Genomic DNA, 12,808 nt, shown 5'->3' on the forward strand with positions numbered 1-12,808 from the left:
TCCTGTTCATAGGTAAATACGAAATAGGTACAGTCCATTTATTTAACCATTCGTACAAATTGTTCGTAAATAAAGGAACAGATTAGAAGATATTTTCATTATGTGAATCTTTCATTTAGGTATGTGATTATTACTTACCTTTAGCGACCACTTCTATTATGAATTCAAAATTATCATTTGTCAGTGTTGACCTTTCGATTCTGAATCGTCAGAAACTAATTAGAAATAAGCCATTCTAATTAGATTAAGTTACAAAAAAAAAAGAAATCTGATCTTGCCAACATTGGCCATGCCATGGCTGACTGGAGAATTATGAAATGGGAAGGTCGTGTCGTAATGAATACCTTCATCTTGCTTAAATTGTGGCGAAACACAGATTCCTTACCGCATTCTAATTCTATCCGAAGAAATTATTTTTCTGTGACTGAAATATAATATGTAGTACAATATATTATTTATTGTTTAATTGATCTTGTCACAATATAAAAATTTAAGTGTTAATAACAAGCATGTTTCATTAGCGAGTGGTAATCAACAGCTAGAAAATAGCTTACAAAGATTGTAATGGTTATTATAAAGTAATAAAATCTCAGCGTAGAAACGAAATTCTTAGTTTCAAATGAGATGTTTTTGTGAAACAATAAAACGGTCACTGTCACAGTTACATGAATTGAACTAAGTAGCGAAAGTGTCCCGCTCGCTAACTTTTTATTCAGTCTACGTGACCAAGAAACCATAAACAGAGGTTTAGATTTTTGATTAAAAAAAGATACAGTAAACTGTGACGGAAGTTGCGTAAAATGTCTAAAATACTCGAAAATACTACACCCGTCTCTGTAGGAAAGACGTCGATCTGTATTTAACAACCATAAACGACCGGTCAGTCATATTAATCGAGAATTGGATGATCGTTAAGAAAGACTCGATTTTTGTGACCGTTTCAGTCCCTAATTTTTAGCTGCAAAACTTTATTGAATCGAAATCGAAGAATTCCTACTCACGAGAAATAATTATTCTGATCGTGACTGTACACAAATTAACCACCGTATTGACTTTAACAATGTCTGCGACAACCAACTTTTTATATCTTAATATCAGCAATGCAACGTCAATTACATTTAATCAATGAGATTATCTATAATGTGCATTTCAATTTAAAATCAACTAAATTGCGATTCATTTCCTTACCACAAACACGTCGCATAGATTTATTTGAAAAGAAAATTGCATTTTCTTGATAAAAAATATTGACTACATAACTACATCGATAGAAAATATGCAATAAATAAGACATGTTGTAAATCCAATTTACATTTTTTTGATAATCGAGTCGAAAGCCTAACAAATATTAACAGTTATAGTACAAATACCCCTAACCATATTTTAAGTTGTCAAGCTGATAAGATGAAACCCTCATGTTTGTAATGATTTTCGTATTTTTGGAGTTAAATGATTAAAAACAATGGGGGCTTAATCAATGATCGAATCGATACAAACTTAGGTTCCCAACAAATTACCTCGTGCCTTGACTCATCAAAGAAACACCCTGTATAACCAATGCCTGTAGGCCTAGATGCGCGCGCGATAAGCCTTTATCGCGCCATTTTATCGATTTTTATACAGGGTGGAATTTTGTAATGCAAGGGAAAGTACTCTTAATACTGTAGATAGAAAATTTTACTCAAAGAAAACATTCCTTTATTTTTGAAAAGAAATAGAACTGCATTCAAAGATTTTCGAAAATTTTTCAAAAATTTACCGCCATACCATACAATTTTCTGTAAATAATTATAATAATTTAAGATTTCATCCATCCTGTATATCGCACCTTCGGTAGAACAAGGGCACAATTGCACTTTTTGCAATTTTACAGGAGAGCTATTTTAAGATTTTTATTGGATTTAATATGGTCTAGCTCTGATAATATTCCTGTAAGGACCACTTTACGATTAAAGCTCTCCTGTAAAATTGCAAAAAGTGCAATTGTGCCCTTGTTCTACCGAAGGTGCGATATGTTACCATACGTTTGTCGTCTAAAATCATCGATAAGATTTTATCACGGCGCGCATCTTATCCCGGAACCTAATCTCAAGTACCTCACCCACGCCATCGATTTGATGGCCTGTGCCAGGGATGGCGAACCAATGGCACGCGCCACAATATTTAGGGCACGCCACCAATCACAAAATTTTATTTGTACTATCTATACCCCTCATTGATAGCATTAGGTGTTATTTGATGGCACGTCTATGACTACATCAAACATTTTTTTCGGAAAAGTGGCACGTTGAGACATAAAGGTTTGCCATCCCTGGCCTATACCCACGGCGATACGTGTAGCGTTACTTAAGTAAGAAATAACCATGTGTTGTAAGCACGTGCCTGGAATAAGTACCTCGAGAAAGTTGTCTGTGACGAGAGGCGCGACCGCTCATAACGAAGGGCTTTCGATTTCATCAACCTACCTACTTATTACCACAAGTACGTATCTACTTTTACAAGTTACGAGTAGACGCTAGAGATAGTACACACTCACTCACTAATTGAAATTCTTACAATTTACTAAACATTGATTTTCAATTGTTTTAAAATTAATGAACCGATAAAGAATTCAATGATTGTGTAAACATCGTCAAATGTTTTTATTAATCTGCTGCTTAACCGCCAGTAAAAACTCACAGTGAAGGTTATGGAGCAGCTCTTGATTCTTAATTGACTTTACTCATTTTGTTACTGATGATTAAATATCAGCAAACACTAAGGCCAACTGAAAATATATTTATTATAAATAATCAATAAATATAGAGTTATCTGCAGATAAAAAAAACTGGGCATAATTTAGTCTCGGGGAAAAGTTGAACTGCCGTAGTCCGGAAGGAAATAATCAGAAGAAATTAACTATTGAAATGGGCAGACGCACGTTTAACCAACTTCCTAAAGCGCATCAAATCCAAATAAACGCTTAACAAACTCTTATGGCACACGTAACACTTCCGGCAAATAATGCGCGGACCGGTTGCGCCGAGACGAAGTTACGACCCATCACATAATCGAATATTGCCGATGGCCACTGTTACCGCATCCCATGAGGTAAAGGTGCGGACAGATTTATCTGATCGTAACGAGCTTTGATAGGTAGTCAATCGAACTATAACTGACTGATTTAAGAGTTCAGCGCTCTATTTTTCGATTACGTTTACATTTGCGACTGTTTTGCGTTGATATGAATATTTATTTGTTATCATAACGTAATTGATCACTTTATCAATTGAGGTTTGTTTTGCTACCTGTGGACCGATTTTATTTTTGAAACTTTCTGTTTGTATTCTTACCGGGCGAAGCGTATTTTTGACTCATTTGGAAAGTGCTATGTACGAGTATTATGAAAAATATAACAATTAAGAAAAATTTTCAAGAAATGTATTACCAAACTTTTAGTATGCTGGATAAACATTAATAGAGACATCGATTAACTCAACGACAAATATTAACAACATTAGCAAAATGATAAACCTCTGATTGGCTGATAAGACATGTTCCACTCAAAGCAGCTTATTCTAAGCAACGTTATTTTATCCTCAGCTGAAGCTTGAGCGACAGATGTTTTCTCTAATGGCGAACAAGTTGCTCAGTGATCTTATCACGATCGTTCGATCTAATCTGATGACGCCTTAACAGTAGATACATTTTCCATCGAGAGTGCCATCGTTTACTCCGCCGTACCTACCACTTTCGCCTCTCTAAATGTACAAAACTGTATTCTCGCCTAATACGAAACACGTAATTAAATACTTAATACGCCGTGAAAGTTTGAAAGCAATTAGCGTATTATGTACATTACGTGTATGGAAAAGTGCTGAGATACACATTTAATTGTAGACTGATATGGTAATTGTGTACTCCGGAAGAGTTTAACATAGATAAACGTGTCTAAGCGTGCCTACATAACGCTTAATAGTATTAACATGACTTTGTGTAATATATTCGTAACTTTATGATGCCGTAATAAACTATCTGCTCTAATTTACCTATATGATGTAATATTATTTTGTTGGGAAAAAATACTGTTCTCGTACACTCTCACATTATCGATACCTACCTGCCTGCATATTGTGAGAATGTAGGTGAATCGTGTATATTTTTACAGTGTTTAAGATAAGTTCAAGACTTGTTAGTGTTTACTCAACATTAATTCTTTATCGTAACTACTCAACTACATATTAACCCCAATCGGTACTCTGTCGCCGAAACCGAAACTATTGTCCCTAAACTAACTAAACTAAATTACGTTCTTGTCAGGTGTTAGGTTCCCCACAATTTTTCTGCAATCCACAGAATCGAAACACTTATTAGCCCGGAAAGGGATCGTAACGGTATCAACTCGAGGCGGTCACCGATCAGTATTCTTTGTATGAAACTCCATACTGAAACGCACATTTATCCGCACCGTACGTACACGCCTCGCCTCGCCGTGCGGTTAGCTCGCGAAAAGTGATAAGGTGTTGATCCCTTTTCGGAGTATGTTATGACATCAACCCCGCTAATCACCGAAACCGTTGGGCTGTTCTCGCCTACGCCGTCGTCGTTTCAGCCGAAAAACGTCCACTTCTGGACAAACGCCTCCCCCAAGGTTTTTCACAAAGACCGGTCCTGCGCCGCCCGCATCCAGGCACTTACCGCGACTTTCATTAGATCATCGGTCCACCTAGTGGCCTAGTTCTCGCCTCTAAGTCAACTTATTTAATTAACTCCAGAATCCCCCCGGCGTTACCTGGAAAGCGACGTGAACATCCACTACCGATGCCCGGTGCGTCACGACCCGCTCCCCTTGGTGCCGGAGCGGGAGCTGGCCCGCCAGCAGGCGGAACACATGAAGAAACTCTACAGGGAACAGAGGAGGAACAAGTACTTACAGGTAAGCTGATCTTTTAAGTCACCTCCTTACTAATAAAAGGTTACACAGTTGTTGAACATGACATTTCCTTCCATACTAAAAGTCACTTTAAAACACTGTTCAACGAGCGTGTAAGTTTTATTAGTAAGAGGTTAATCTACAACGGATTTAACAGGGATCCTGAAAGTGAATATACAGGGTGTCCCGTAATGTAACGTCAAGCCGGAACTGGGTGTTGAGGCAAGTTGTGCTGGTTATCAGAAAAATATAAAAAAAAATCTATGTGGCATATTTTAAAAATAATAGGCATTTAAAAAAAAAAAAACAAAAAATTCTACTCCAGGTGACGGTCCTTTTGCTCGTGTTGCCACAAATCTTCACTTTTTCCAATTTTTTTTTTTGTTATGTAACCCTGAATAATGCTTCTCTAAATTGTTATCAAAATTACAAAACCAGCTGCTCCAGCTTGGATGAAAAAAATACATTATTACCAAAAAAAAATTCAAAATAAAAATTTTGCCTAGTTTAAACTGACTGTACTGAAAAAAAAATGTACTACGCGAGTGTGGCAAGTGACGTCATAATTTGGCGCATTTAGTAAGGATTCCAAAATGGTATAACACTTGGTAAATTTTTGCTGTAATTGTCGACAATTTTTGGTTTTTTGGAAATAGTCCCGTTTTAAAACCTCTGCTTGTTATTATTTTACAATAACAACATTATCGACAGACGATTAAAGCACGCTTCATAGTTATCTTATAAGTGGTTGATTTTTTGCCTGAGTCCATCGAAATCGCGTTTTGAGGGACGGAAATTATATTAAATCAATCGACTTGGGCGGCGCGGCGCCTTCCTAATTGAGTTGTTATAAAAATATAATAATAAAGACCTCAAAAGCTTCCCGTTTGCAAAAAACGGTATACCACACGCATTCACCCTCATTAAGGCCCTATTATTTAATAATAACGGAATAATAATCGGTATGCGTTCGGATAATCGATTCGGTTTTAAGGTAGGTTGCCCTTGATTGCGACTATCTGAACACTGCCTAAATTGAACTGTTTTCTTTTGTTCCTAGAATTCGAAAATGGAATGAAAAAAAAAACAAATTAAATCGGGCCAGCAATAACATTATACATAATATTTAGATTCATATTACGAGTATGTGATAGAAAGAAAGGTATAACCAAACTATAGCCCGACCAGGAACATAAAAACCCTCGCCATGTTGCGGAAAACTAATGGTACTAATTTCTTTTAATGGCAACAGTAACTGAAAACTTCATTGACTTGTCACCTTGCATGTCAGTCTATTGCTGTCAAAGTGTAAACAAACTTCATTTTAAATGTGTGCAATTGATTTTGTGAATTAAATTGCTAAAATCTTTTTGACGTCGTGAAAGAAAAATGGTTCACAATGTGTTAAAGTATTTGTCGAAGAGAAATACTAAGGGTTCGGATAATATTTTCATTAAATAATGTTTCCGACAAAGGTTGTCAAATTGACTGACATGTTTATCGTATAGTACGTATAGTACAGTCCATTATGAAAATTAGCTGTGGTTTGTTTCAACTACCTATTTTAAAGTTTTTTGTCACTTTCTAAGTGTTGAATTTTATGGAATTGTGAAAGAAGTACCGAGTTTGATGCGTTCATGAGCAGACATTGTAGTTGAATATTCAAGTTCTGAATTTGATTATTGATGAATAATAAAATAAATCCTACTAGCTCGATTGATGTTTTCATTTAATTTATTTAAACCAGGTTACCTATAATAATTGTTGGGCACCGGGTGTGCCCGTTACTATACCTATATAATATATTTAATTGATTTGGAGATGTTCACTTTTTACTATATTGAAACACGTCTTTGACTAATGGTGTTTAATGAACAACTGAAGTAAAAAAGTAAAAAAACAAAGCGTCAAAATATAAAAAACATTCCAAAAGAAAAAATACAAAAAACGCATATAAAAAAGGTCTGTCGCCAACATGGCGCCCCGCGGTGTGAAGCAACCATAAAGCAGTCAGGCGACAGTCGGCAGCAGCACCAGCTTCCTGACGGGGCGACGTAATGTGCCTCCTTTCGTGGCAACGTCAGCGCATCTGACGACTCCCCTTGATCCAGGCCACACGGCGGTCACTCTGCCTCGGGGCCAGGTTCCTCTAGGAAGAGCTCCATCACCAATTAGGACAAGGTCGCCAACTTTCAGCTGAACCTTTGGCTGCGGGGGTATGCTGCGCCTTGGTACGAGTGTTGGAAGGTACTCATCAACCCATCGCTTCCAGAAATGGTCAGCTAACCTTAACCCTTTCTTCCACTGGGTGCGTCCCCAAAGGTCTGTGTCTGAAACAGGACGCAGGACTGGTTCATTCGTGGCTGTTCCAATAAGGAAATGGAATGGTGTTAGGGCCTGATCTTCGTGCGGCGCCACGGGAACATGAGTAAGTGGACGCGAATTGACCAACGCTTCTGCTTCCAGTAAAAGCGTGTGCAGCGTCTCCTCGCGGGGTGATCGTTCTTTTAGGGTTACCGATAGCGCAGTCTTGACGGACCTCACCAGCCGTTCCCACGCTCCTCCCATCGATGGAGTTATTGGTGGTATAAACTTCCATACGATTTTATTGCTAGCAGCGAAGTCGTATATTTCTGTTAGCTTGTTGTTAGTTCCAACAAAAGCAGTCCCATTATCGGAGTAGATGAGCGAGGGGGTACCTCTTCTAGCTATAAATCGCCTCAAAGCCATGATAGCNTTATAATAGCGTAATAAATTTATTGACCTGCTGTGAGAAGGGAATTGAGTATCCTCAAATTAAATCGATATCTTGGCTGACCCATGGATTAATTAGGAATACATTAAAATCGCGCGCGTAAATGCCTAATTCTGGTCAAAAAGCCAATTCTGTTTTGAAAGTATTTATGGATTTATTGGTTTTTAAACTATTTTAAACCTTGATGTGACTCATTGTGTACCCTCAAATTTCATAAAAACGCTATTTTTGTATTATAAATAGTTTTTGTTAGGAACCCCTAAAATAGCAATTTAAATTTTTTTTAAGGACAGGTAGAGGCCTCAAGATGACAGATATCTCATTAAATTTAATGCTAATCGTAATCTATCTTTCAAAACGCAACTTTTGACACCTCTTGCGTAACCGTAGCTCAAAAAAAAATTTTTCCCATACAACGACGGGACACCCTAATAATTATGTCTGACGTTTACTCCTAATCCACACAAACAATGTTGGTATAATTGTAGAGCTAATGGAACCTAGCAGAAGGATATGCTTCCTTTTTGACATAACACAAACAAATGGGTAGTTGTTTTTATGTGACTAGTGTGACTACAACGGGGATAATTCTGCCAGATTTTCACTCCTAAAGCACACAGTCAATTTTGGTATAGAACTAAATATAGGTACCTCCCTTTTCTTATAAACACGAGTCTTATTTGTATGGGGAATAAAGTTCTCATGTAAGAGATATGAAACTCATTTTAATCCTATTGGCGCGCGAAAATTATGCTTTCTGTAATTGATGATAAATACTAGTGTTGAAGGCGTAAGTTACCCATTCGTTAAGGTTTTTAAGATACCGTTTACTTCGAACTGTATTAGCCTTGTAGGTAACATCAAAGGAATCAATCATATTGCAACGATAAACTTTGACCCTCGTTAAAACAAGCACGATCATTATTTTGTTATTGAATTATTTTATACAACCTCTAGATGTCATTTGATAAAAAAATAATTGAAATATATCCGAGTGCGTTTATGTTTCAATATTTAGTATCTATCTCAATCGATCATGATCATAATCGCAGTGTTACATTAACAGTCACTCGAACAATTAAATCGAGAATCAAACGATAAAAACAGAACTCTCGATAATTATTAAAGTACGAGAAATCACTTTCCACCGTCTTTTCCATGCCTGAACAATTTTCTCCTTAAACCAGCGAATCGGCGGAGATCGATTCGTAACACATTGTGAGTAGCTATCGATTTATTGGAACACGAACGCAGAATCGAATGCGATTAGCGCGTCAGTCAAGGCTCGACCGACGATTGTTTAATCCACTTACTCGTAAACAGTTGCCGCACGCGACTGCAGTTTGGTCGATATCACAACAATAATTATCCCACGATCCATCTATTGTATTTGTATCGGGAACTAAATTGCGATAGCCATGCTTCATTAGCTACAATAGTCTGAAAATGCACGTTATTATTCTGCAACGCGATTACAAAATTGTGGATAATCGTAACGCAATGGTGAAGTTTCGCATGGCGCTCGTTACTAAGTATCGAATTCGTCTAAGGAGCTTAAGAGCCATTTTACATTTTCGTGCGAATTTCTAAGATTTTGGAAGCATGAATTACTATCTTAAGCAACACCCAGATATTATTGAATAACTGCGAAAGATAGGTCAATCCTTAGTGTTGACCATTAATGAAACGGATTTACTAAAACTCTTTTGCTTAATTCTCAGTGCCCCATCTCCCACAACCATTTTACGGAAAAATTGCCGCAGACTCAATTTCAAAGTCCTGTATCTATTATTTATGCTCATATAATAAGCTTACAAATATATAGTAATCATCGGACATATATTCTTGTTGTCCATTAATGAAATGGATTCTTGAATTTCACTACCATTATTGAGTAAAATTTAAAAATAATTTGGCAAATTTGAAGATTAACGTCACATTTTGATCGTGGTTTTTGGTTTAAAAACACAGCAATAACTGCAATAAAAGTGTCCCAAAATAAAGAATATGCATTGTAGAATAGATTTCTACAGTTATTGTTTAAATATTAGTAACCACTTTGTCAAAATATTGATGTGAATATCAGTATAAATTACAATACGCAAGCCGATATCGATTAGTATGGCGCGAGCGCCCGTCAAGGCAGGACCTGTGTCGCTTTTCCCGCCATGACGTTTACGTGCGTTAGTGTCGTGAAACGGTGATTTATACGGCGACCAAATACATTTGATACTATGCCGAGAGGTCCCTGTTTCAAGTCGGCCGTTTGGTGTAGTGGTTCGAAACGGACTAATATGCCGAGAGCTCCCGGGTTCGATTCCCGGCCGAGCAGAAACTGAAAGGATGAATTTTTTGGACGGGTCTGGGTGTAACTATGTATATTAATTATGTATGTATTTATTTTAATAAATAAATTATTAAAAAAAGTATGTAAGTATGTAAAATTGAAAATTATGAATAATCGCTGGTTATTATGAATAATTACCGACAGGCGAGGTAAAAGTGATAAATTAATCACATTTATCAGTGATTATTTTATCATGTAATCTTAATACTAACAAATATCATAAAAGAGAACACCGGCTCGTGTACAGCGGTCATGTACAGCCTCACATTTTGAACGTTTTGATATCATTTATGAATATAATTTGGCATAGTGAGTTTGGACTGTTTTTTGCGTTACGTTACTTTCCCATAATGCCTATAAAACATTGTTTTGATTTAAAGTGAAAAACAAGTTAAGGTCAAAGTCAAAGTCAAAATTTCTTTATTTGTTTAGACTAATAAATAGTTCTTACAAATCGTCATTTTGCTCTTAAGGAGCCTCTACATGTCTCATAATCTTTTTGCCCTACCAGCGCTTCGAGACCAACATTTGGCAAGTGCTGAGAAGAAGCGCCGCAACAAACTCAGTCACCACTGTCTGCCGGTTAATATAAATAAATAGAAATAGCAGTAGTAGGTACATCCGATTCAGGAGCAGTTCACTGAATTTACCATGCATTCTTGTATAGTGTATCTTATAATGGGTATACAAAATTTCGTGGTATATTAAACAAGGTAGTGACGTGCTAATATCTAGACTTACAGATTACATACCTAAATACTAGTAGAAATGACTCGCATACATAAATTGGAATAACTTGGATTGACCAGTCCCCGAAAGCAGCGCCTGTTCACAGACATGACGAGTGAACCAGCCATCGCTTCACTCGACCATATTAGAGGGAATGTAACGACCCGCCTCACTACGCCACCACCCCAGAGACATTTTAGTGAGAATGACAATACCAAGTTATCTCTTAGAGAAAAAAAAACCGAAAGGAGCGGCGGGGGTGGCCCTTTTCAGATTTATACACACATAAATGATCTCATATTAATCACATTTACCAAATCATGAGGTAATTATTCATAATAACCGGCGATTATTCATAATTTTCACATTTATCATATTTACCGTAACATTTATATTTTATGCATAATTAATTTATTAACTTCTAAAATATATTTTATATCCTATTAATAGATGAAGTGCTTCGTATTTTAATAAAATTATTACCTGACTAGGTTAAAAAGGTGTAGAATGTTATTTTGGAGATAACTTGCTTCCATAGAGAGAGATGCTAGCTAAGTATTGCGCTGAGTTCGAAACTCAGTGTCGCAGTAGAAATTCACACACACAAAGAAATCAAAATATGTGTTCATTATACACTCTGGTATTAGTATTTAACGTTCGAATAATCTTTAGTACTATGCAAGCAATGTAAACTGTTTACATTATGACGTCGCTGCTGTCATCATTGCTTTCACAAGCAATATGTTCTGTTTTTGGGCATATTGTTGCGACACCGGCTCAAGGCTCAAGGGGGCGGCTCTTGTCACATCTCCCTTAAGTTTCTGTGATCTGTGCTTGCTTTGAAATTGATGTCAATTAAATATTCCTTAGAGCTTTTGATTTAAATTATTTTTTTATTTTGACACGTGTTTGAAAAATCAAGGTCAGATTGCAAGAAAACGTAACATTGCAACTCGCAATGTCTCAACATTGATGAGGAGATTCCATTGTAAAGTCTGTATTCGTTCCTAGGATTCCCCTAATACCATCAAATTAAAGAGAATTCAAGAGAGTGCAGTTTCCCATCTCATGCTTAGGGGCCACTGTTTAAAATAGCGTGGTGGAGCCTACAACGGGCAACCACGTGCGCTGCTCATACTAATTTTCGATACAAAAGCAAGTGTTGGCGCCCTCACGAGTTTTAGCGGAGTGCCATATGGTAGCGGGAGTAGACTTAAGGGAAATCTATGCTTCTCCGACGGCCAGTTGTATGTAGCATGCTCCAGAGTATGCGCACAATTCTGGTAAACGCTAGAGATGGATAAGTGTCGCTGTCGCTGGCGACAGGGTCTTCTTGTTCAGGGTTCATGGCGTAGGTCTCAGGCAAAATGAAATCCACTCGTAGAAATTAATAAACTCAGTGTATTCACGAGAATAATTACACACAGCACTAGAGTCGTATCGGAACTGAGTGAACCAACGGTTTTGCGATAGGAACGTCCGACCCGAGTGATAGTTGAACACAGACACAACAGAACAGTTTGGGCTTGTGTGATTCGCCTTGACGAATACTTCGTCCCTAAATGATATCCAGGGTCGGATGATAGAGCTGTAAGAGGGCATTTTTTTTTCACTATGTGACTGTCTTTATTTTGTACTTAATATATATTTTACATATTATACCTATTCGTGTTTCATTATTATTAATCGAAATATAAAAATTTTTGAAAGATTACATAAACTCTATTAAAATTTTAAATTAATTTATCAAGTTTTAATATTTACTTATTCTACCTTAATATTAATAACTTATATCAAGTCTTAATCACGGCTCAAGATTTTTTTGTCCATTTCGGCGTTCTTTTTACTCTTTTTACGTTGCGTTGACAGTTTGTACCTAAATTCGCGCGGAACTTTTTTGTGAAATGGCTCTTAACTTGAGGTTTGGTGTAGAAACGTCACAGTAACTCTATCTTGCTGCGGTTTCTCTGCCCGTCATCGACATCGGTTAAGTTTATTTCCATTCTCGTTTCCACAAACGCTCCGGTAGTATTTACATAAAACGCGCGCACGACAGTCTGTCACG

The 12,808-nt window shown here is 36.9% G+C and overlaps 1 protein-coding gene across 8 annotated transcripts in view; it reads left to right on the forward strand.

Annotated features, from left to right (window-relative positions):
• The window catches only part of CAP (Cbl-associated protein), a 39,625-nt gene that overhangs the window by 17,068 nt on the left and 9,749 nt on the right, over positions 1-12,808 (forward strand). For all 8 annotated transcript variants that reach the window (XM_028322312.1, XM_028322313.1, XM_028322311.1 and 5 more), the window contains one exon: positions 4,755-4,915. In XM_028322312.1, the coding sequence (XP_028178113.1) occupies positions 4,755-4,915 (161 nt within the window). The remainder of the gene's footprint in view (positions 1-4,754; positions 4,916-12,808) is intronic.

This window comes from Ostrinia furnacalis, unplaced genomic scaffold, assembly GCF_004193835.3.
Source record: "Ostrinia furnacalis isolate ACB-3 unplaced genomic scaffold, ASM419383v2 OfSCF7613, whole genome shotgun sequence".
Classification (NCBI taxonomy): domain Eukaryota; kingdom Metazoa; phylum Arthropoda; class Insecta; order Lepidoptera; family Crambidae; genus Ostrinia; species Ostrinia furnacalis.